Source organism: Aquila chrysaetos, chromosome 9 (assembly GCF_900496995.4).
Source record: "Aquila chrysaetos chrysaetos chromosome 9, bAquChr1.4, whole genome shotgun sequence".
In the NCBI taxonomy this organism is placed as follows: Eukaryota; Metazoa; Chordata; class Aves; order Accipitriformes; family Accipitridae; genus Aquila; species Aquila chrysaetos.
In genome coordinates, this window is record NC_044012.1 from 39,142,572 (window position 1) to 39,165,047 (window position 22,476).

Genomic DNA, 22,476 nt, shown 5'->3' on the forward strand with positions numbered 1-22,476 from the left:
CTGGGGGTGCTGATGCCGGCGTGTATCCCCCCCCACCAGTGCTTCCCAAGCCCAGACACGTGGCAGGGTCCCTCGCTGCTGCCGGTGCTGGGCAGATGGCTGCGGGAAGTGGATGTGGCCGCATCCTGTTCCGTGCCACGGCGGGGCCGGTACCGGGGTGATACGGCACCGGGGTGGGGGGGGGGGGATGTGGGGTGCTGCCACCCGGGAGCAAGGAAGGCTCAGCCGGGCACTGGGTCTTCACCTGCCGATCTGCTGCCTGCAGCCCCGAGGGTGTCCGCGGGGGTTTGTCGAGTTTGGGGTTTGTCGAGTTTGGGGTTTGAGCCCCCCCGGCTGCGGCTGGTGGCTGTTTGCTGCCCCACGATGCGTTCAGCTCCTGCCCGCCTCCCGCTGCCGCAGCCTCCCCCTCTCCCACCGCCTCTCCTGAGCAGGGAAATTAAAAGGCTTCAATGCTGAGGATGTTCTTGGCCACTTTATTTGGGATAAAAGCCCAGGTCAGCCATGAGCTAAAACGTTGGTTAAAAAAAAAACGGGTGGTGGGAGTCAAGCGGCACAAGGGGGTGCGAGGGCTCCGGGACGCGTGTCCCCTCCTCCCAATCAGACCTGAGGGCAGGGATGCCGTGGGTAGGAACACAGGCATGGGCCAGGGCGATGGTGCACCCGTGTCCTCGGGATGGAGAGATAGAAAACATTGGGAACGAAGTGAGCGTGTCCCACACGGCGAATGGGGTTCCCCTGAGTTACACCACCGAACCCGCAGTCCTGGCTGGCAGCCAGCCAAAGCATCCAACAAACGCAGGGACGTGGCAGCGCGAACCGGGAGCCTCGTGGCTACGGGGTTTGGCACGATGCCGCTCCTCGCCCGGAACCATCAGGCAGCTTTGGTTGGTGGTCCCGGCTCTCTCGGCACATCACCCTGGCTCAGCGTGGGGGCCAGCCCGTGCTGCGCCAGCAGCCCCTGAACCACCTCAAGCTCCTGCTCCAGCTCCCGGGTGCTGCAGCCCAGCTCCGGCACGGCGGCGGCACTATCCCCCAGCACACGCAGCACCTCTGCTGCCAGCCGGGCTCTCGCCAGCAGCACGGCCACAGCCACACGCAGCTTGGCACAGCCCAGCGCCTTCATCGCCCAGCGGGCAGCAGCCTCTGCGGAGAGAGCGGGCGAAGGAGCCGTCGGCGCGGCGGGGTCCCCCCCGGGCGGAGCTGGTCCGGGGGACGAGGACGCCGGCTTGCCTGTCCCCGGGGGCTTCGTGCCGCCCCGCTTCCCCCCCCCCGTGCCATACCTCGGCTCCAGCAGCGCTCGCAGTATCGCAGGTCACGCAGGACGCCGGGGCCCGCGGCCGACAGCCAGCGCAGAGCCGAGGCGTGGAGCGGGCTGCCAGCAGGCGCCTTCTCCAGGAGCTGCAGCAGGACGGGGAGCAGGTGCCGCGCCAGGACGGCCGGCTCCGCAAAAACATTGGGTTCGTCCTCCTTGTACAGGCTGGCGGCTCTGGCGGGGGGCAGCCGAGGCGCAAGTGAAGCTGAGGGCTGGCCCCACGGCACCCTGCGCTCCCTCGTACCCAGCCCCGGGGGTCTGGCAACTCACTTGTTGGTCTCCAGCTCCTCCACGATGCCCCTGAGATCTAGGACGGGGAGGTGCTGCAGCAGCGAGTCGAAGGTTTCGGGGTGCTCCCCGAACTCTGCTAGGAGGAGCTGCAGGAGGCCCAGGAGCCCCACGTTGTCCTGCACAAAGACGCAGCTGTCTGGGAGCGACTCCCCGGGGTCCGGCAGCAAGAGGCTGGCGAAGCCCGAGGCCTCGTGCCGGACCTCCCGCTCCTCGTCTTGCAGAAGGTGAATGCCCACGTTTATCAGCCTGGGGAAAGGGAAGAGAAGGGAAGGGAAGGGAAGGCCACTGCACTTCCCCAGAGCATCCCCAGCCTGCCTGGAGAAGAGGGAAGGATGAGACCACCCCGGCAATGCTTCCCTGAAGGACTTTTCTCCACAGCCACTGCCAGAGAGCTCACTGCTTGGGAGGGCAGGGACCGTGATGGAGATCGAGGGACCCATCAATGCAGTTTATCGCTCGTAAGAGACTGTCTGCTTCTATTAAAACGCCACCCACAAATTTTTTGTAGGCTGCAAGCTCTTAGGTGTTAGTGATTTTTGAATGAGCGGAGTTTTCTTTAACGCCCTTGAATTTTTTGCAAAGGATATTGCTTTTCATGGGGTCAGCCTATTAACCTGCAACACCCTGGGGCTGTGGGGAATGCTGCTCCCACAAGGACATACCGCAGAGCCACGGGGACGAGCGAGGGACAGGCAGCACGCAGGGATCGCCGCACCACGTCGGCACCCGCCGTCTGCAGGGACCGGGCAGCCGCCAGCCGCAGCACCTCGAATGAAGCAGACCGGCTGCACTCCTCCAGCGCTGCGCACCATCGCTCGACCAGGGGGCCATCCTTGGCCCCAACCCTGTCAGGAGCCAGGGAAGGAGAGGGAATTCAGGCACACCTTCCAGCTCTGTCCAGGGATCCAAAGGCCACCGGCTGCCCCGAGACCACAGGACCCAGACGCAAAGCCGTGACTTCTAGGTGAGAAGTTGTGGCTCTGTTTCCAGCAAGGACTAAGGAGAAATCTCCTGGAAGGTTCAGGCAGAGCCCCCCGGCAGCGGCAGGGACCTACCGGTGGGCGAGCAGCAGGCTGGCGGCACACAGTGCCTGGAAGAGGAGGTCGGGGCCGGGACGCTCAGCCTCCACCATGTGTAGCAGCATCTCCAGGGATGCTGCCGAAGAACCGTGGAGCTTATGGGAAGCTTCCTGGGACCACGACGAGGGGTCTCTGTAAAGATGCAGCAAAGCCTCAAGGTACAATCTCAGGAACTCTTTGTCCCTTCTCTCTCGCAGCACCGATCCCAAGTTCTCCTAGTTGACAATGGGAAAGAAGATACACGGTTAGTGGCCCCGGCATTGTGGGGTGGCAACCTCAACACAACCAGGTGAGTGCCCTGCACCCGAGGGAGCACCATGCTTCTCAGTGAGCACCCGGGATCCCGTCTGCATGGTGCGTTGGGGACCCTTCGCTTTACTTGGCGACGAGCCTCGTCGTACCAGCAGCGTCAGCCCAAGAGCCTTCTCCAGCTCCTTGCATGTTCCTCCCTCCCCAGCGATCACCCAGCTCAGGACGGCAAGCTGGACATCAGGATTCGGCTGCCGAAGAAGCGAGCAGACGGCACCGATCCGCTCGCCGTCCGCCAGCCGGGCCGCCTCGCTGCACACGAAGTGGGCCATGGTTTGGTGGAGGACGGCTGAGCCCACCTGCAAGGAAAACCAGCACCCTCCTTCCAACGCTCGGCCTCGAGTGGGGTGTGTGCCCCCTTGAGTGGGGGGGGGGTCCCCACATTCCACCCCTGGGCTCGCCGCCAGGAAGGCCACGGCCACGATTTTCCTGGCAGGCCGCGGTACCTGCGGCTCGGCGCATCCCAGCTTTCCCCCCGGCGGGAGGCTGCCCAGCTCGGTGCCGACGGCAGCGCGGATGCTCCGGGCGAAGCCGGGGCTGAAGGACGCGGGCAGGAGGGCGAGGATCTGGAGGAAGGCGGCGCGGACGAGCGGGCAGCGCTGGGCAGGGGTGAGCAGCCAGCCTCGTGCCTCCAGCTGCAGAGCCACGGGGCGCAGCGCCTCGGCCGATAACCTGCGGGCGGACGGGCAGCCTCACCGGGGGTCCCGCAGCACAGGGGCGGGCGCCGCTTTTCGGCCCGAAAGCCGCATCTCGTCGCGCAGCGACCGTGGAGGGCCGCGGGTGGGGGGGGGAACGGCGTGGGACCACTCACCCGCTGGTGCCCGGGGCTGGGGCCAGCAGCGCCCGCATCTGCAGCAGGCGCCCGTGGACGCCGTTGTGCGAGCGGATCCGTCCGGGCGCTGCGGGGAGCCGCCGGGCCAGCCGCAGGAGGAGCCCCCGGCGCCAGGGCGGCGGGACGACCGGCACCAGCGCCTTGGCGGCCATCGCTCGCACGGCGTAGCTGGGGCTCTCCGCCAGCCCCAGCAGCGGCCCCAGGAAGCGAGCAGAAGGGCTGCGGAGCAAAAAGGGCGCCTCGTGGCGATGCTCCGGCTGGAGCAAAAAACCGCCCCCCCCCCCACCCCGAGAGTCAGGGCCAACCCCGGCACCGCGGGACCACCTCCCGCTGCAGGAGCCCTTGGCCGGGGCAGAGCATCCGCGCTGCCCCGCTCACCTGCCGGGGCCGTCGGCGCCGGGCTGCAGCTGGGCCAGGAGGGTGAGGACGGCGTGGAGCGCGGGGCGCAGGTGGGGCCCCCCAGGCACAGGCTCCGCGGCCGCCCCCAGCTCGCCCAGCAGCACTGCACCCAGCTCGGGGTGCTGCCCGAGGAAGGCTTGCAGGCTCACCCCCTCCGCCAGGCAGCTCTCCCCACGGCTCCGCTGCTGGCCCAGCAGCCGGGACGTGAGGGCACCTGCAGGGACAGGGCAGAAAGCAGCGTCGAGGTCCCCTCTACCCCCCGCCCGATCCACCACGCTTTGCCCCGGCCAGGCTCCGGACCCCCGGGGCGGGGGGGGGGGGTGCTGCGGGGATCCCTCTCCTCTCCCCCTCGGTACTCACTGAAGAGCTGGATGGCCGCATTCCTCATGGCCCAGCACGGCGAGCCCAAGCCCCGCAGCGCCAGGTCCGCCATCGGCGCGGCGTGCCGCAGCAGTGCGCCGCCCAGCCCCGCGCCGCGGACCAGCGTCTGCAGCACGTGGAGGGCGCACACCTGGGGAGAGCGTGCGGGGCTCAGCAGCGCTGCGCGGGGAGGGGGCTCGCGCTCCCGTGCAAAGGGAAGATGGTGGGAAGGGATGGGGGAGCCAAGGGACCGTCAGCTCTCGGGCTGCTAGGATAGGCAGCGTGGCCGGGGCCGTGGTTTTCGGCTCACCCTGAGGTCCCCGCGCTAGCGCAGCCTCGTGCTGGGGTACCCGGCGCGGCTCCCTTAGGGGATGTCCCCAAACGGGCCACAGCGGCTAGGAGCTCAGCGCCCGCCGCGCTCACCTGCGGGAGGTCGAGGGTCTGGTCCCAGTCCCGCGGCAGGGCCGTGGTGGCCAAGGCCAGCAGCATCTGGACGCAGCGGGTCAGCAGCGGCCGTGCCTGCGCCGGGGCCTCCCCGCTGACGATGCAGAGGAAGAGCATGGGGAAGCCAGCGGCACGGCGCGTGATCGAGCTGCTCCGGGGTCCGCTCAGTGTTTCTAAGCCCTAAGGAACAAAACCCACCCAAGATACGGCCGGAGCCGGCAGCTGCTCCGCAGGCGAGGGCACAGGCTGCACCGAGCCCACACCGCGGCATCTCGGCTGCCGGGCGGGTGCTCGCCCCAGGGTGGGGGGATACAGGGACACGGCCCTGGGGTTCCTCGGGGCACAACGAGCACAGTACCTGCTCCAGTATGGTCTGCGGGATGGCCTGCAGCTCTGCGTCTGGGTGGTTCAGCAGAGCGGCACAAAACTTGGTGAAGCCCACGCTGCAGCCCTCCACCGCTCCCTAGGGCAGAGCAGTGTCAGGTCCCCGCGCCCCAAAGGCTGCACCCGCCAGCCCCCCACGGCCCCCAGAAACCTCTTTGCAAAGGGAAAGGAGAAAGCGAGAAGACGTGATGGTGTGGGGAGACGTGACGGGCTTTGGCACTGGGATCCCAGCTGGGGGCTTCCAGCCGTGCCCCACGTCCTGCCCCAGAGCAGACCCTGCCCCGCTGCACTCGCCCTCCCCGCACGCCAGCGAGAGCCCCCGGCTGTCGGCCTGGGGTAGGGACAGGGCTGGAGGGGTGGGCAAGGGGCCGAGCCGCCCCCGGTGGGACACGCTCTCACCCAGTGCCGGCACCGCAGCAGGATTTCCTGGAACACCCTCGTGGCCGTCTGCAGGGTGGGGAGCGGCAGGAGGGACCCCGATCCGGCAGGCAGCGCCGGGTCCAGCAGCAGCTCGGCCAGGCCCCCCAGGAGCAGCCCTATCTCCTGGGAAGAAGAGGAAGGTCACTGGGACCAGCGGCAGGGCCGCCCCGTTCGTGTCCTGCCCCATTCCTGTCCTGCCCCACCATCGCTGCCACGAGGAAGCAGAGCGGGTGCTGCCGTCACCCCCCCCCCCAGCGTGGGCGCTCTCGGTTTGCCGGCACCATCGGGCAGCGTGGCCGCCGGCATGCCCGTGAACGTACATGGGCTCTGCGGCACGGCGGTTTCCCAGCCAGCCGCGAGGCACGTGTGACGGAGATGGCTTTTTTCCAGGAAGCCACTGGAAAAGCTGCGGAGAAGCCGGGATGGGCGGCTGTCGGAAAGGAGCTGTGACGGGTGGCTGCGGGGCTGCAAGCCGGCGAGCCCGGCTCTGCCCCGGCTGGGGTCTGTCAGTGCCTGGGAACCAGCTGGGCTACGTAAGGGCAGGCAGGGACGTGGTCGCTTTTGGGCAGGGTGATGGTTGCATCCTCCCTGGCCGGGGAGCGAGGATGGGTGCGGCAGCTCCGAGGTAAGAGCAGAGATCCCTCCTTGTTCATCCTCGGGGAGAGTGAACGCCACAAAGGGGAGCTGACGGGTGCTGCGCCGGGCTGCCCCTCTCCCCAGTGCCATGGGGAGGGATGCCTACCTTCACTGACACCCAGCAGCAGGTCAAGATCAGGCTGTGCTCCTCCGACAGCAGGACCGAGTCCTCCTCCTCTTCCTCCTGCCCCCGGCCTTTCCCCAGCATGATGAGGGAGCCGATGGCGTTCCCCATGTCTGCAAACGACGGGGCAGCAGCTGCAAAAGGGAGAAGCCTGGTCTGAGTGGGATGGTGTGGGGCAGAGGGAGAGGGATTGCTGCTGGGGGTTTGGGGGGACCCACGGCCCCCTGTTCAGAGTGTACACAAATGGCAGCAGGTCCCGTCCTGCCACGTGTCCCGCTCAGGACTGCGGTTTCGCTTTGCCCCACTGCTCTTTCCGTGCCATTGCTGTAAGGGCTTTGCCAGCTCCTGCTCTCCCAGCTGCTCCAACGGGGCAAGTGCCTCGCTGCTTCTGGAAGGCTTTTGCCTCTACTTCTGCTGCTGTTCTCGCTTGCAGTTGAAAAAGGGACCCAAAACCAGGTGCTGGACACTCTGCTCCTGTAGTTTCCAGGATCCTTTGCCCAATACCTGGAGCATCCTTGCCCGGGTGACCTGCTCTGGACCTTACTCCCCTGCCAACCTTCCCTGCCCGACCGCGCTGCTGTCCCCTGCTAGAGGCAGTGAGCCCAAAGCAAGTGCATTCCCCGAGGGCTGCAGGGTCAAGGATGGCTGGGATGGAAGTATCAGTGGTTCCCAGGGCCGGTCCCCCACCGGGGACACGCTCACCTTGCTCATCGGTGCCGGTGCCTTGCCGGCTCTGCAGAGCACCCAGGAGGAAGGAGGTGATGTCTCTCGCCGTGGTCACGAGGCGGGCGAGGAGCTCCTGCCAGCTCTGCGCCAACTCTGCTGCCCGCATGGAGGCGGCCACCTCCGGCACCTGCAGCAGGCACCTCCGCAGGGCTGCGACGGCTCCTGCGCGAACACCCACCTCCGGTCACGGCGGTGGCCGGTGCAGCCCCAGCTCTCCAGCCTGAGCCTGCAGCTGAAACGGCTCACGGGCAGGAGGGTGAGCAGGGCCCCCAGGCGAGGGGCACGCTGGGCAGGTGGAGCAGCAATACGGGGAAACTGAGGCAAGGAGGTGGCATCAGCACCGACTTGTGGCCCCAGCCCCGCCTGTACGATTGCTGCCTGCTCCAAATTCCAGGGGAGGAGACCTGCTGCAGGAGCCGCTTGCTGTCCTGCCAGGCCGGGGCCGTACCGTGCATCGGCGCAGTGGCTGCTGCCTGCAGAAGGTCCCGGCATGCCGCAGCGTACTGGGCTTGCAGCACGTGGAGAAGGTGCTGAGCGAAGCACAGGCCTCGGTTGGGCAGCGTCAGGGCTGCTTCGGCCTCCAGGGCCAGGCTCTTCATGGTGCCACTGTCTGACCTGGGGGAAGAGGCAGACGCTGCTGCGAGGATGAGGGAGTTTTCTGCCCGTCTTGTGCCATGCGGCTCCTTCCTCCCCCAGTGCAGGCTCCTGCACCCCAACCCTACCCAGTTCCCCGCTGCAAGGCTATTTCAAACCTAAGCCATTGCTGCCCTGAGCTATAAACGCAGACTCTGGCGAGATACTGGTGCTGTCAACGTGCCCTCAGGGGCTGTCGTGCCACCGCGGGGAAGGGGAGAGGCTGGGAGCTCATACTTCTGCAGGATGGTCTTCATCAGCACGGCTCCGGCTTCAGCCTCCTGCACTCGGGGGCTGCGCAGGGCGTCCTGGGCCAGCTGGAAGAGAGCTAGGGCGATGGGCTCGGGGAACGTGGCGGGGAAGTAGCGGACGAGCAGCTCCGAGGCCAAGTCTCTGATCTGCCAAGACAGGAGAGGCGGAGGGAATCGGCACGTGGGAGCAGGGAAAGTGGCCAGAGTAGGGCAGGAGGAGAAGCATGGTGGGCTTCCCCTCTGAGCCTGCTAGGGGCCAAGGCGGGCATCGTTATGACCTCACCTCGGCTTTACGAGGCTCACCTCGTTAGTGCTGTCCTGCAAGCAGCTCAGCAGCGCCAACAAATTGGGCCGGGAGAAGAAGTCCCAGCGGCCGCTCTCCCTGGCGTAGCTCAGCAGCGTGGCCATGGTCCCTGCAGCGGGGACGCGGGGCGGTGGGACGGGGTCAGCGGGGAGCACCCCCACAGCCGAGAGGCGATGCTCCAGGCAGGCCGCCCGTACTCACGCGGGGGCTGGCCTTTCTTCCTCTCGGGGCTCCAGGTGTCCGTGCAGGTCTCCAAAACAGCAGCCAGAAGGAGCAGAGCCGTCTTCTTCCTCTGGTAGTTGGAGCCCGGGCTGAGCGAGGCGACGCTGAGCTGCAGCAGCCACTCCACAAAGCCTGCGGGCAGAGAGCGCGGCAGCGAGCGACGCTGGGCCGGGCGCCCACGTGCGAATTCCCCAGGGCTGTGACGGAGGTGCTGGGGTGGCCACCTCACCTACCGCCCGGGCGAGCCGCCCCGCTCCCTCGCCTGGCTCCGTGCCTCGGGGCACCTTCCCTCGCAGCTGGGCCAGCGAGCTGTCCCGCAGCCGGACCAGCGCCTTCCTCACCGCCGCCTGCAGCAGCTGCCGAAACGAGGAGGAGTCGCAGTTGAGGTTGAGGGGCAGGAACTCCCGCAGCAGCCTCGCCTCGGTGCCCGAGAGGGGCCGGCTGGTGCTGGGGCCGCAGCAGAGGAGACCCAGTGCCGCCAGCCGAACGCCTTCCTCGCGGGCACCCAGGCAGCAGGAGAGCCGCTCCAGCGCCTCGCCCCGCAGCGGCAGGTCCCCCGCCACGCTATTCTGCGCCTTCAGCAGCGAGACCCAAGCCCGGAGTGACGCCGTGTCCCGGCCACCGAACCGGGCGGCCAGCGGTGCCTGGGTGGCCGGGAGCTGCCGCAGGGTCCAGGCGAGGAGGTGGTTGGCGGCGTTGCTCTGCAGGATGGGCAGGGGGGAGCGGAGCGCCTGGGAGAGCAGGGGCAGCCAGCACAGCGCCCACCGCTCTGCCAGAGCCGACTCCGCGTCCCGCCGCCCGTCCTGCCGCTCGGCGCGCTGCTGCCGCACCAGGGCCTTGTAGACCTCGGTGGCCGCGGGACAGAGGTGGTTGGTGGAGAGGCAGCTCAGGAGGTGCTGCGGCAGGTCCGGGTAGGCGTCCAGCACCTGGGAGAAAGGCGGGCGACCCTCATCTCCCTGCCAGGCTGAAGGCCGCGTACAGTGGGGGACGGATCTGGGTACAGACCACGCTGCGGCCACCCACGGCACTAAGCATCTCCGGTACCCCAAGCTGCTTTTGGCCAGATTTTGGTGGGCATCAGCAGGCAAAGCTTCCCTCCCCGCTAGCAGTCCCAGGGATGCATCACTGTTGCTGCAGCTCACTACCCCACCAGGGATACTATCCCTTGGGTGATGCTAAAATGCCTCCCCCCCGGCTGGGAAGGCTGCCTGCCCGCATGGCCGAGCTGGGCAGGGGAAGGTGACAGGCAGCAGACAGAGGCTGTGCCCCCCCGGCAGCGGCACCAGCCAGGACAGAGCCTCCCCGTCCCGCCGCTTTCCCTACCTGCTGGCTGCCCACATAGGGGACGACGGCACACAGGGGTACGTATTTGGCTTTGATTTGCCACGGCATCGAGACCACCCTCTGCAGCGTCTGTTGGTAGAGGGGTCTCTCCTGGTCCTGGAAGCGCTGGCACTCAAGGTGGTAGATCTCCAGGAGCAATCGGAAGGAGCTGTGGATGAACTCAGACACCCCTTCCACCTGGGAGGAGAAGGACAGCGAGCAGGAGCGGTTAGGGTGGGCTCCCCCTCCTGTCTTGCTGCATCAGGAAAGACCCTTTGTTTTCCCGTGGCTGTGGACTTTCAGTACCGGCCGGTAACCACGGGGTTAGGAGCAGGGGACGCGGGGATGACAGGCAGTGAGCCGGCAGATGTGGACAGGCTGGGAGTGCACCGGTGGGTGCTGCCTGGGGAGGGCGAAGCACTGGGACAAAGCCAATACAGGGCCGTGTGTGACAACTGCCCCGGCCTCAGCAGCGTGTGTGCCCCTGCCCTGGCAGAGGGCAGCTGCAGGAAAAGGGGGTTGTATTCGGTCGACGGAGCCGAAACAGGCAGGGGTGTGTTACGGGCAGGGGAACGGTAGCTTGAGCCGCACGAAGGAAGGGCTGTTTCTGGCTACCGCGGCACAGGCCTTCGGCAACGCCAGCCTTACCGGGGTCTCGGCGTTGTCCCACACCAGCCGGGTGAGCTGCCGGAGCAGCTCGGTGTCCTGGGCCAGGATGCGGGTCCCTGTCAGGTGCCAGACGGCAGGCAGGCTCTCCCGCAGGCGCTGCAGCCACAGGGCGCAGGCTGCAAAAGCAGAGAGCTCCGCTGCAGCCCTCGCCCCGAGACTCGCTTGCGGCAGAGCCGACACGGGCTGCCGGGATTAAGGACCCCGTGTGCAGGGGGAGCAGTTTCCCTGTCAGGTACACAAGAGCCCAAGAGGGTTAGTGTCCATCAGGCTGGAGCAGAAATGAATAGCAGTTTCCAAACCAGCTACCGAGATCCAGAAAAGCATCTTCCCTGGGAGAAGATGAAGTGCCATGGCGGCTCCGTGCGTCACAAGCACAGTGAACCTTTCAAACCTCCCCGCCACGGCGGGGTCATCGTCTCCTACCTTGGAAGCAGTAGTAGTAGTGGCAGTCCTTCTGCTCCTTGGTCAAGGCACACACAGCGGGAAAGACCACGTCCAGCAGCAGGCAGGCCTGCAGGAGCACAGCGGCTCAGGGAGTAGGCAGGCACAGGCTTTCCAGGGTGCGAAAACCCCGCCACGAGACAGGCGAGGAGAGCGCTGCCTGGTTTTTTTGCTCTTACAGCAGCTTATTGCTAGCTTTTGCTCCCTGTCTGGAAGTCCTCAGCTCTTGAGGACTTGGGAGATGCTGGAGATGGGCAGAGCTGAAGGCTGTGCTCTGCCCAGGGCAGCCCCGGGTTCACGCTGCGGGAACGCTACTGCCGCTTCGCTTGTGCACTTTTGGCACCTCCTGGCTTCTCGGCCCCCCCCAGGAGAGGGAAATCGCCACTCAGATATCTTTGGAAAAAGCAGGCTTCTGGCTAACTCGCCATGCTGAGCGGGATGCATGGAGCCGCCGGTGTGGAGCGGTGCAGCCTGGCTCCATCCCCCAGGCATCCACAGCCCCCGCCAGTGGCTGCCAGCCCTCTCCAAGGGCTCCCTCAAGCCCTGGCCGTTGGGTATGAGCTCTCCTACCTTGTGGGTGAAGCTCTCCAGCTGGCAGCTGAGGATTTCCATCCTGCAGCATGTCAGCAAACCTCTGGTGAGCACCAGCTTCTCCAGCCCATCTGGCTCCAGGACATGGGGGGCTTCCACCGCCAGCTCCCCAAACTTCAGCTCCCCCGCGCCTGCTGGGAAATGACTGCATTGGATGGCAGAAAGATGGCAAACTCAAATGCTGCTCTGAGAGCAAAACTGCCCTGGCTCATCCCGGAGTGACCATGGGAGTTGGCCAGTGGCAGCTGGGGCTCCTGGACCTCAAGCACAGGACACAGCAGCAGAGTCTGGCGTGGACTGCTGGTGAGTGGCACCAGCCTCTGTCCCCTCACACGCCAACACGCCTGTCGCCAATGTCCCCTTCGCCGGAGGCCAGCCCGAGCTCGGGATGGAGTACGCACCTCGGTCAGAGAGCTGGAAGAGGGCCAGCGTGGCGCTAGCCCCGTGCTCGGGCTGGGGGGCTGTGTTCACCAGCATGCTCAGGGCCGTGCCTGCCAGCAGCCTCGTGTCCTTGTTCGGGGCCTGGACTCGCAGGGGAGGCAAAGGCACAGCTCAAAACGCCATTTAAAACCAAACCCCATCTAACCGCCCCCTCCGTGCCCATGCAGGCAACTACACAGGGTCCATCAGACACCCCAGGCGCTGGGGCTGTCTCTGCAGACTTCCCTCGGGAAGGGGAATGGGGAAAGCACCCGGGAAGGACGACATCACTCTGCTCCTCAGGACAGACAGCAGCATCCCTCCCCGGGGCCGTACGCACCTTCCCCCATGCCACCTCCAGCAGCGATCCCAAGAGGCTCTGCAGGGTCTCGCTCTTCCCCGCCGTGCTCCACACCAGGGGGGCCACGTCCTTCGGCAGCGCCTGGAAGAGCTGGAGGCAGGCCTGGAAGAGCAGGAGGGACGGGGTCCGCAGGGATGGCTGTCAGTATCCCTTACCTCCGAAAAAGCAGCGATTCCCCAGGGATGGCCATTCGAAGCGGCTCGGTGTGTTACATCCCTCCTGGACATCGCTGCCGGTGCCCGGCCATTCCTTGCAGGGACTGATCCTTCCCACTCTCCGAAATTTAGCTCCTACCTTGATGACCAGGTAGTCCCACGTGCCGCCGGGTGCAGGCTGGCTCTGCAGTACCCAGCGCAAGGTGGTGGCCAGGCGCTGCAGCAGCGGGGCCAGGTTCTGCCGCCAGTGCTGTCGGCCCAGGCTGCTCTCCTCCATGAACATGCAGACTGCGGGCAAAGGGACAGCATCAGCTCCCGGCACTGTGCCTGCAGCCAGCCCTGCTCCTGGTTAAGCCCAAGGGCTGCGCTGCTGGTAAGCGGGGTGAGAACGGGGCTGGGACGCAGGGGGTGCTTTGGCTTGTCTGGTTTCCAGCTGTCTCAGGTGGGTGGGCAGAGCCATTGGGTCCCCCTGGGACCTCTGCAGAGATCCCATGGATCAGGCTGATCCTTGCTCCCCCTCCCACGAGCGCAGGAGGACCCGGTTTGGGTGGGCAGGGGGTGTCCCATGCATTGGTGGTGTGGGCTGGGAGAAGCTCCCGGAGAGGAAGGACCAGAGACTGACCTGACTGAAGGTCCCCAGGAGACAGCACCTGCAGGGGTTAGAAGGACAGTTTGTCCCACGTGACGACACGCTGGGGCTCAGTGCCTTGGGCAGGAGGGTCCTGCCTGCGCCAGAAGCTGTCCCGGGGATGAGCAAACGGCTGGTGTGACGGGCAGCCACGTGTCGCCGGCTGCAAGCAAGGCCAAACCCCCGGAACGGTGGGAAGAGAAGCAAAGGACCCCGGGAAGCCCAAACCAGAAGGTCCCTGTCACACGCGGGCTCCAGCCAAGCCCCGGTGAAGGCCAGTGCCACCGCACAACTAGGATGCTCTCACCTCTCCCTGCGGTGCCAGGCCAGCCAGCAGCGCGCCCACCTCCTGGGCCAGCAGGGCTTCCTTCCCCACCGCCAGCTGGGTCACTATCTGCCGAGAGACACCCCGAGTCGGCTGGTCTGCCCGGACCCCCGAGAGATACCAGCTGCAATGCGCTTTTAGGGGAGTTCTGCGGCATCATCGTGGCCCCTTTGCCGGTAAGGATGCGCTGCACCGGAGCTGTGCCGGCAGCAGGCAGAGCCAGGTGAGACCATCGCTTACCCTTGTGGCTAATAGAGCTCTGAAGCCGCAGCCCAGCCGGTTGCGTTACAGACCTGTTCCAGTTTCTGGAAGGAGCTGGAGCTGCCGGTTGCCTCCATCTGGAAAGCCAGGACGCAGCGGAGCAGGGGCCGTGCCTCCGCCTCACCCAGCACCCGCAGACCCTCGCTCAGCACCCGCGACAGCAGGAGAGCCTCCTCCAGGTGCTTGTCTTTGCATCTCTTGGCAGTACTCCTGAAACGGGACCGGGGATGGTGGCGAGGATACTCGGGTTCAGTGGGGATTGGGGTAGGGGATGCCCCCAGCTCGGTGGTGATCAGGCTTGGGGTGCCCCAGTTCAGTGTGGATTGGAGTGGGGGTACCCCAGCTCGATTTGCATTGGGGTGGGGGTGCCTCATCTTGGTGGGGATTAGGGTTGGGGTACCCCAGCTTGATTTGGATGGGGTAGGGGTGCCGCAGCTGGACAGGGCTTAGGGTTGGAGTGCCCCAGCTTGCGACGCTCCTCTCTCCCAGCTGCACTCAGCATTGGGGGGGGGGGGGGGGGGGGGGAACTCGTCAAAGCTCAGAGTCCACAACCCAGCCCGGTCTGGCAAACGTGGAGCGGGAGTGGGGTAGGCAAGAGGCCCCCCAAAAATCCTAAAACTTGCTACCCTGCTGCTGCAGAGCGGGCTGGAAGGGGATGCGGGCGAGCGGGGGGTGGCTCGGTCCCCAGCCTCCCTCCCTCCCTCCCCACCCACGCCCGGAGTGGGGGGGACGCTCGGGGGACCCGCACCCGGGGAAGAAGCCGAGATCCGCGCCGGGGGGGGACGACACACCCGCGGCCGGAGGATCCCGGGGTCCCCCGCCCCCGGGACCCGTGCTCTTACCCCGCGAATCGCCGCAGGCAGCGCAGGCAGGAGAGGACGGGCTGAGCGATAGCCAGCTCCCCGTAGAAGGTAGCGCAGGCCCGAGCCTCCCGCTCGGCTCCCATGGCCGGGGCCCGGCAGCACCATAGAGCTCGGCCGCGTTCCTGCCGGCTCAGCGGCCCCCCCCTAGCGCTAACCAACCCCCCCCCCCCGGCCCGGCGGGCTCCGGGGGACGCTGCCGGCCCCGGGCGAACCGGGGGAAAGCTGGGGGAGAAGGGGAGAGATGGGCTTTTGGGGAGAGAAACGGGGTTGTTAGGACGCTTGAGGGGGATCGGCATCAAATCCGAGTGGGTTTGTTCGGGTGCTTTTCGTCGGTTGTCGCGCGGTGCGAACTGTGTTAACCGGCGCGATTTTAAGATGATTTTTAAAGGTCCTGTCGTGGTTTAACCCCAGCCGGCAACTAAGCACCACGCAGCCGCTCGCTCGCTCCCCCCTCACCCGGTGGGATGGGGGGGAAACTCGGGAAAAAGAAGCAAAACCCACGGGTTGAGATAAGAACGGTTTAATAGAACAGAAAAGAAGAAACTAATAATGATAATGATAACACTAATAAAATGACAACAGCAACAATGAAAGGATTGGAATGTACAAATGATGCGCAGTGCAATTGCTCACCACCCGCCGACCGGCACCCCGCTAGTCCCCGAGCAGTGATTCCCTGCCCCCACTTCCCAGTTCCTATACTAGATGGGACGTCCCATGGTATGGAATACCCTGTTGGCCAGTTTGGGTCAGCTGCCCTGGCTGTGTCCTGTGCCAACTTCTTGTGCCCCTCCAGCTTTCTCGCTGGCTGGGCATGAGAAGCTGAAAAATCCTTGACATTAGTCTAAACACTACTGAGCAACAACTGAAAACATTGGTGTTATCAACATTCTTCACATACTGAACTCAAAACATAGCACCTACCAGCTACTAGGAAGACAGTTAACTCTATCCCAGCTGAAACTAGGACAGGTCCCTTCCAACCCGAACCGTTCCATGATTCTAGGATTTCTGTGTCTTTATTAACCGTAATTATAACTCCTGACTAACACATCCCACCGAACCTCACCCAGCCGCTATCGAGAAAGCGCTCCTTGCTGGTTTTGACCTCGAAGGGTTGGTTTTTCCCTGCGTTGTTTCTCACAGCGGCACTGGGGCAAGCGATGCCCGTGAGCGATGCTCGGGTGAGTTGGCGGCATGGGCAGCCCGGGGAGAGCGTGGCTGGGACGGGCCAGCGTCTGCGCCGGGTGACCGGGAGGGTGCCGAAATGTGGCTCCCTGGGCGAGCGCTGCGCTTTGGGGACAGAGAGGCCCCAGCCTGCAGTTTTTTGGCAACATTTGCCAGCAGCATCCACCTCTGTTCCGCTTTAGAAATCAGCCTGGAAGCCCAAATCCAGCCAGGGGTCCACGTTTGCCCTGACTGCAGCCAATATCAACCAGTGAAACAGCCCAGGATTTACCCCAGGTAAGGCAGAGCAGCGCAAGAAGACGGTCCCGTCCCTCAGACCAGCTCCTCCGTTCCCTGAGCACCACGGCCACCCCACACGGGTGATGAGGGAGTGGGGGGAAGCGCTGCCAAACCAGAGCTCCCACGGGTGCCGGCACGCAGGAGGGGCAAGGCGGGCGGGGGGGTTGGTGCTCCCATGTTTTAGGGTCTCCAAAACTCCCGTTCCCATCTCCTTGTGCTGCCTGCAGAAGGGAGAGGCAGGGGAGGGAGAGGGGGATTTTTTTCTGGTTTCACCATAGGAAGGATTTTCAAACCCTATAAATTCACTTTTGACAAGTGAACGGCTAAAGCAGATTAACCTTTTTGCTAATCCTCTATAATGGCTTTGGAATCTCCTTAACCAATAAGAAAATGATAAGAGCCTGTTTCTTTTCTTTTTATCTATATCTATATTGTCCTCCCTTGTCTGCATTTTTTTTTCTTTCTTGTTTTATTTTCCTTTCTTTTCTAATATGAAATAGCCCAGCGATCCTATCTTCTGGAGGCTCAGTAAACAGAACATCAGTAATCCTTTTCCTTTATTCCTCTCCGCTAACAGGGTGCAGAGAAGTGTCTACCGATTGGGATTTGATTACCAGCAGCTATCAAAAGTCTCTTTGTAAGATCTGGGTCCTAAATCCCATAATTCTTTGATAAAAGAAGTATTACCAGTCCATTTTCTGAAGTGAAAGGTACGGGAGGAATGAAAGAAAGCAATCAGCGGAGATCCTAATAGGCTAAGTGCATGTGCGGCGGGAAGCCAGGGACGGGCAGGGGAGGCCAGGGAAAGGCATCCTTTGTTAAGGATGGGGAAGGAGAATTAATCCGCTTCGGGTGTATGATTATGACAGCCAAGAGCAGAAGGGCTTGGATCCTGCGCCTGCCCACGGCATGTCCCTGCCCTACAGCCCCTCTGGACCGGCACGGTGTGGGGAGCAGAACCTCGCCCCACATCCATCTCCTGTGACAGCCTTTGGGTACATGCATAAAAGCCGGGAGCAGTTTGCGATGATCCCCGGCATTAGTGCATCCCCAGTGCCTCTCTGGAGCGCTGACACCTTGGCAGAGCAGCAGAGAACATGTCCAGATGGGGCGGCTACAAAGGCGTCTTCCTCTCAAACCTACAGCAAACATGTAAAGATTCATAGAGCATGGTTATAATTTATGTTACACCATCGGAATAGCTGACGGAGAGGCAAATAAAGGGATGGAAGAAAAAAATAGTGGTTTGGTTTTAAGTGAGATTTTACAGAGATTTGAGGGTCACAGGTAGAGCGGCTATGGGGCATCTCTTCCCAGCGCTGGGAGACCAGCAGAGTGAGGAAGGGCAGGCAGAAAGCAGGGCCAAGGGTAAAAGAACGGGGACTGAGAAGGGGCTCTTCTGGAGACTGGCTCTCAGTTTTGCGCAATGCCGGAGGGGTTGCTGGGCTGTTCAGCATGAAGTCACGAGGTGCCACGAGGACCTTTGCTGTGCAATGGTTTCACAGCACTCACCTGTGTGTCTCCTCGGGGTACCGTGAGTGGGACTGGTATCTTCTCTCCCCCGCAAAGAAACACCAAGCCGGAGAGCGTTCCCCGTGTGAGCTCCTGAAGCCTTGCTACTCACCTTGGCATAAACTGCACTGAGGGCAAGAGAACTTGGGGTTAAGCTTTCCTAAGCAACCTGAGCTCAACCACACCTTCTCTGTTTTAATCCCAGCTACTCATTTCCGTTATAAGCCCAAGATGGAAGATGTCCTGTCTCCTCCCGTGGATCGCATCTGCCAGGCCTTGCTGTTTGGCCTCAGGAGGGTCGGTGCCAGGCGTCCCCTCCTGTCCTGAGTCACCGCTCTCGGCCGTAGCCTCAACCCAGTCTCTCTTGCTGGGCAGAAGAAGTTGGGAATGGAACTGACAAAGCTCTGGGGAAGCCTGGCTGCCCCAGGCAGCTGTCCTGGCTGCTCTGGGCTCGCTGAACTGCCCATGAGCTGTGGCACCGAGACCACGCTCCTGCCCGAGCTGCTGCGGGACCTCGCTGCACGCCTGCCTGCCTGCACACAGAGGCAGCAGGCAGCAATCCTCCCCTTCCATTCCTGACACCGAGCAGGGGTAGAGCTCAGCCTTACAGGAGGTGGCTACATCCCACTAAGCTAAGCCACAGAGCTGCCGCAAGCTGCCGGTAATCTAATTTATTAAGGGCTTTGAATCCTTACAAAGAGCATGTTGGATACATGCAAAGCATCTGCATTATCGCTGTGATTAGGGCAGCAGAGGTGGGGGAAAGGGGAAGGAGGGAAAATACAATTTCTCTGCTTTCAGCAGAAAATAAATCAACTTTCACAGAGAGTTCTGGTGCAGCCAAAGGCTGTGCTATCATTAAAAATGATTTTTTATTAAGCTGAACTCTCTCCTCTCTCATATTGTATGATATGACAGCTCTCTTTTGATGGGAAAGCTTTCATTTGGCCAGAGAAAGGGATAATTTGCTTCTTTTAAGGAGTTAATCCTTTGGTCCATTTCCGGGCTGGGAACAGCTATCCTCCCCCTTCCTTGGATCGGAGGCTGCAGCACAATGGAGATCATAACCGCCTCAAATCTACACCCGAGATGGAGAAATCAGATTTCCTTCTCCAGTCATTTTTGTGGGATTAGCTAAATCTTAGATCCACACTAACCCTTCACAAAGCTGCCAAGATTAGTTAGAATTTATTTTATTCACAGGGGGGTTTATGGTTTTCTTTCCAAAGGGATTATATCTCTCTCTCTCTATATATATATATATATTTAGGGTGGCTTCAGTCATAAAGCAGCTAGGTTAGAAGGAGAAAAAGTGCGTGTGTGTATAAAATAAAAACTTGGCTGTGAGAATGACAGTCGCTTGAAATGCCAAGACAAAGCAGCAATTCTGGATGGCTTCACCAGTCCGTTTTAAAAGCTACCTAAGCTGTCATTTTCCTGGTGAGACCCCACTCCGGATTTAGCGCACAAAGAGCAAACCCTGCTCAGCCCGAGCTGCCTGATCCCGCGGCCGCTGCTGCCGGCAGAGGATGTCTTCGGAGCCAGCGTCGGATGCCGACACCGGCCGGAGAGGCCTCAAGAAGCCGTGTTCGTTCAGCATCGAGGACATCCTCTCGAGCCCGGCAGAGAAGAGCCCTCAGGTCCTGGTCCCGCTGTGCCTCCGGAGCGTCTTGGACTGTGCACCCAAGGGCCTGTGTGAGCTGGAGACCATCCCAGCCAGCTCCCTGCAGGAGGAAGAGGAGGAGGAGGAGGAGGAAGAGCTGGAAGGGGCAGGCTGCAGCTGCTGCTGCTGTTCTCACACAAGCGTCCGTTCCCTGCAGGACTCGCCAAGTTGGCTGGGTGAGTGTTTGGGTTTGATTCGCATCGTAGGGCTCATGGAGGGGCTGGTGCCAGTGCCGGGTGGAGGGGAAAACCTGGGCGTTAAGTGACAATATAGCGTCTGGCCTGCCACCGCGGTGGTCTCAGACCCCAGCTCCAGCACGCTGAGCTCCATTCTCAGCATGGCTCCCAAGAACATGCACTTTTACCTGCAGTGCTACCAGGGTTTTAAAAGCAGCAGGTGCTATTTATTACTGGATATTACTGGTTCAGTGTAAAACACTTGAGAGCATGATGCTTCTAGGGGTGGAAGTTCTCTGTGGAGTGTGGGGCCCAATGGTCATGCTGCCCATGCGTAGAGCTACAACACCGGCCCTGGGGAACCTAACTTGTCCTTTAAGGAAAAGGGGTTTTGGCTACATCTAGCAAAATTACTGCATCTAGGGGAAAAAAAAAAAAAAAGTAGCAAACCCTTAAAAATGCAGTTCAAGAGCATCCTGAAAGTTCAGAAATCCCCCGTGTCAGGACTGAAACACAGCTCCTCTTTGGGCTGTGAGTTTCCATCCATTTTCTGGAGCTGGCCATAGTGCGATTGGTAAGTAAACAAGGAAAACACAGTCAGTGCTCCCTACCTGCCCACTTCTCCCAAAGTGATGCCCTAAGTCCTTCTCTGGCTTACATGGTGATCACGCAGGTTGTCACCAGCACCAGCTGACCGGCTGCCTCCTTCCAAACAACACGCGTGGATGCAACTTGTGCCTGAACTGCCTTGAGCAAGATGGGTGTTTCAGCCCCCCCACCTCTAACACTGCCGCTGTACCTCTCCCCTTGCAGATGCCCGGTTCCCCTGGCCCATGCGCCTTTTCCACTCGGCAGTCCGGGTCTGTAGGAGTCCCCAGGGGAACCCGAGCGAGCTGCAGACTTTCCACCAGATCCAGCGCCGGACGCGCCGGCATCGCACCATATTCACCGAGGACCAGCTGCAGGCCCTGGAGACGCTTTTCCATCAGAACCAGTACCCAGACGTCATCACCCGTGAGCACCTGGCAAACCGCATTCACTTGAAGGAGGAGAGGGTGGAGGTGAGATCCTGCTATCCGGTGAGGTGCTGTTTGTTGCAGCCCCCCAAGAACACAGGCCGGGGCACTGTGCTGTCTTTTTCGGGAGCTGCAGACCCAGGGCCTCATTTTAAAAACCATTCTTGGGTATTTGACTAAACACAGTTTAGGTTTGGCAAGCAACGGAAGAATATGAAATAGTTCTGCTGGGCTGATTTGTTCTGGTATCCGGTCCCATAAACTCATGTACTCCCTCTCCTAGAATCACCTATATAAACACACAGACATGCCCAATTCTGCTCATCCCCTGCACCCAAACGTATATTCCTTATTTATGGGATCTGCGTGACTTCTGAATTTGCCATGGGGGTGTCCCAGCTCCCTTGTGCCCCTTGCATGTATCTGAGAAGGACTGCAGGGGAAGGACTGATTAAATTTTGTATCAAACTTTTATATCGGGAAATGTATTACAGTATCCTAAAGCTTATACTGTACAGTCCAGGAGTGTAACTGCCTGCCCCCCTCCAAGTAACGCATGAAAAGCAGAAGTTCTTCTCTTGTTTTGCACTTTCTAGGTTTGGTTTAAAAATCGGCGGGCCAAGTGGCGGCATCAGAAGAGGGCGTCTGCTTCAGCGCTGATCCTTCAAAGCACCAAGAAGCCCTCTGAGGAGAGCTGTTAGTGGTCGCAGGCTGCATCTCAGCAGATGAACGCCAAGAGCATCCATTTCCCATAGCTGACACGTTCTGTAGGGGGGTAACCCGAGGGGGGCTAACGAAGCAAAAGGGAATCTCTGTGATTCCCAGAGGAGGACAGGCAAAAGCAGACATGGCACTTTCACATCCCAGTTTCTCTTCCAAACTTAGTTCAGGTGGCAAATAACTCACCAGGCATGACCCTCAGATGCTTAAGCAGAAACCACTGCCAAAAGCCCGTGCAAGGGGACAGAGCTGTACCAGTGTTAAATGTGTGTGCTTCAAGACAAGGGGAGACTCCCCTTCTTGTCTCTGCTCTGTGCAGGTAGTATTTGTGCTTGTTTCACTACTGTAGATTCGCAAAATACCCTGCAAATGAATGTTTCCTATTTTCAGCACCTCGACGGCATCTAGAGTTGCTCTTGGCGTTGAGCTTACTGAACAGGCGATTTGTTCCTCAACAAAGAAACGCGGATTTCTCCCTGCAGCCCGTGGCAGAGGCAATCCGTCTGTTGTGGTGAGAGGGGTTGGCACAGCGAGGGCTCAGCTCACCTCCGTGCCGAGCCCGTGCCGGTTCCCCCCCTCAGCGCAAGCGGCGCCTGTGTCCCCGGCAGGGCTGAAGAGAAACCACGTCCTGTAAAGCAGCGAGATAAATAAAACTGTCCCCGACACCTCTGTACGCGCTGTGGGGAGCCGGCGGTGGGGGGCCCTGGCCGTGCCTGCCACCCGTGCCTGCTCGCCGCCGGGCCTTCGCCTGCCCCACAGCCCCGCGGAGGCCTTCCACAGCCCTCGAGCACCCAGCCGGCGGTCCCCGCTCCCCGGGGAGCCCGGGGTGTTTCTGAGGAGCCCTGAGGGGGCCGGGGGGGAGGTTGTTGTCGGGGGGGGGGGGGGGGGGGGCGCAGGCAGAGACCCGGCGCTTGGCCTGTGGGTGCCAAAGGCCTCGCCCCGGCCCCGGCCCGCACCGGCAGGGACAGGCTGCGGCCCCCGCGGCTGCCCCCCCAGGCCGGGGCCCGGGTCCCCGGCCGCAGCCCCCCGCGGCCCGGCAGAGCCCCGGCCGTGAAGCCGCCGCTCCCCCCCCCCCCCCCCAGCCGGGACCGAGGCCGCACCGTTGTCACGGAGCGGGACCGCGGAGGGGTCCTCCCGGCCGGCAGGGGGCGCGCCGGCC

The 22,476-nt window shown here is 62.4% G+C and overlaps 2 protein-coding genes across 5 annotated transcripts; one reads left to right on the forward strand and one right to left on the reverse strand.

The window, feature by feature from the left end:
* Positions 1–459: 459 nt before the first annotated feature.
* Positions 460–14,884, reverse strand: LOC115346191 (thyroid adenoma-associated protein homolog). Its single transcript, XM_041126091.1, has 31 exons — positions 14,743–14,884; positions 13,933–14,110; positions 13,622–13,708; positions 13,309–13,336; positions 12,826–12,974; positions 12,511–12,633; positions 12,152–12,272; positions 11,730–11,884; positions 11,142–11,229; positions 10,698–10,834; positions 10,050–10,247; positions 8,956–9,652; positions 8,706–8,858; positions 8,504–8,613; positions 8,187–8,347; positions 7,765–7,931; positions 7,293–7,478; positions 6,573–6,724; positions 5,810–5,953; positions 5,385–5,489; positions 5,006–5,206; positions 4,583–4,733; positions 4,202–4,436; positions 3,803–4,042; positions 3,438–3,663; positions 3,084–3,290; positions 2,659–2,897; positions 2,266–2,448; positions 1,583–1,849; positions 1,281–1,486; positions 460–1,143 (listed from the first exon to the last, which is right to left on the reverse strand). Exons 1-31 carry the CDS (start codon positions 14,844–14,846, stop codon positions 872–874), a joined length of 5,670 nt encoding a protein of 1,889 aa, XP_040982025.1. The 5' UTR covers positions 14,847–14,884; the 3' UTR covers positions 460–871.
* Positions 13,997–21,710, forward strand: GSC2 (goosecoid homeobox 2). Of its 4 annotated transcripts, XM_030025974.1 has the most exons (6): positions 15,048–15,151; positions 15,736–16,227; positions 16,808–16,867; positions 17,948–19,581; positions 20,395–20,642; positions 21,194–21,710. In XM_030025974.1, the coding sequence occupies exons 4-6, from the start codon at positions 19,272–19,274 to the stop codon at positions 21,296–21,298; spliced, it is 663 nt and encodes a 220-aa protein (XP_029881834.1). In that variant the 5' UTR covers positions 15,048–15,151; positions 15,736–16,227; positions 16,808–16,867; positions 17,948–19,271; the 3' UTR covers positions 21,299–21,710. The 4 variants fall into 4 exon arrangements, with proteins under 4 accessions (XP_029881831.1, XP_029881834.1, XP_029881835.1 ...); XM_030025971.1 differs by lacking the exon at positions 15,048–15,151 and adding an exon at positions 13,997–14,079 and having other exon boundaries at positions 15,938–16,227; positions 16,808–19,581; XM_030025975.1 differs by lacking the exon at positions 16,808–16,867.
* The last annotated feature ends 766 nt before the right edge of the window (positions 21,711–22,476 follow it).

Coding starts and splice junctions, on each gene's coding strand:
- LOC115346191 (XM_041126091.1), bottom strand. CDS start 14,846: ATGGGAGCCGAGCGGGAGGCTCGGGCCTGCGCTACCTTCTACGGGGAG. Junction 8,614..8,705: donor GAAGAAAGGCCAGCCCCCGC/GTGAGTACGGGC, acceptor TCCCCGCTGCAG/GGACCATGGCCACGCTGCTG. Junction 2,898..3,083: donor CTCTTGGGCTGACGCTGCTG/GTACGACGAGGC, acceptor ATTGTCAACTAG/GAGAACTTGGGATCGGTGCT.
- GSC2 (XM_030025971.1), top strand. CDS start 19,272: ATGTCTTCGGAGCCAGCGTCGGATGCCGACACCGGCCGGAGAGGCCTC. Junction 19,582..20,394: donor GGACTCGCCAAGTTGGCTGG/GTGAGTGTTTGG, acceptor CTCCCCTTGCAG/ATGCCCGGTTCCCCTGGCCC. Junction 20,643..21,193: donor TGAAGGAGGAGAGGGTGGAG/GTGAGATCCTGC, acceptor TGCACTTTCTAG/GTTTGGTTTAAAAATCGGCG.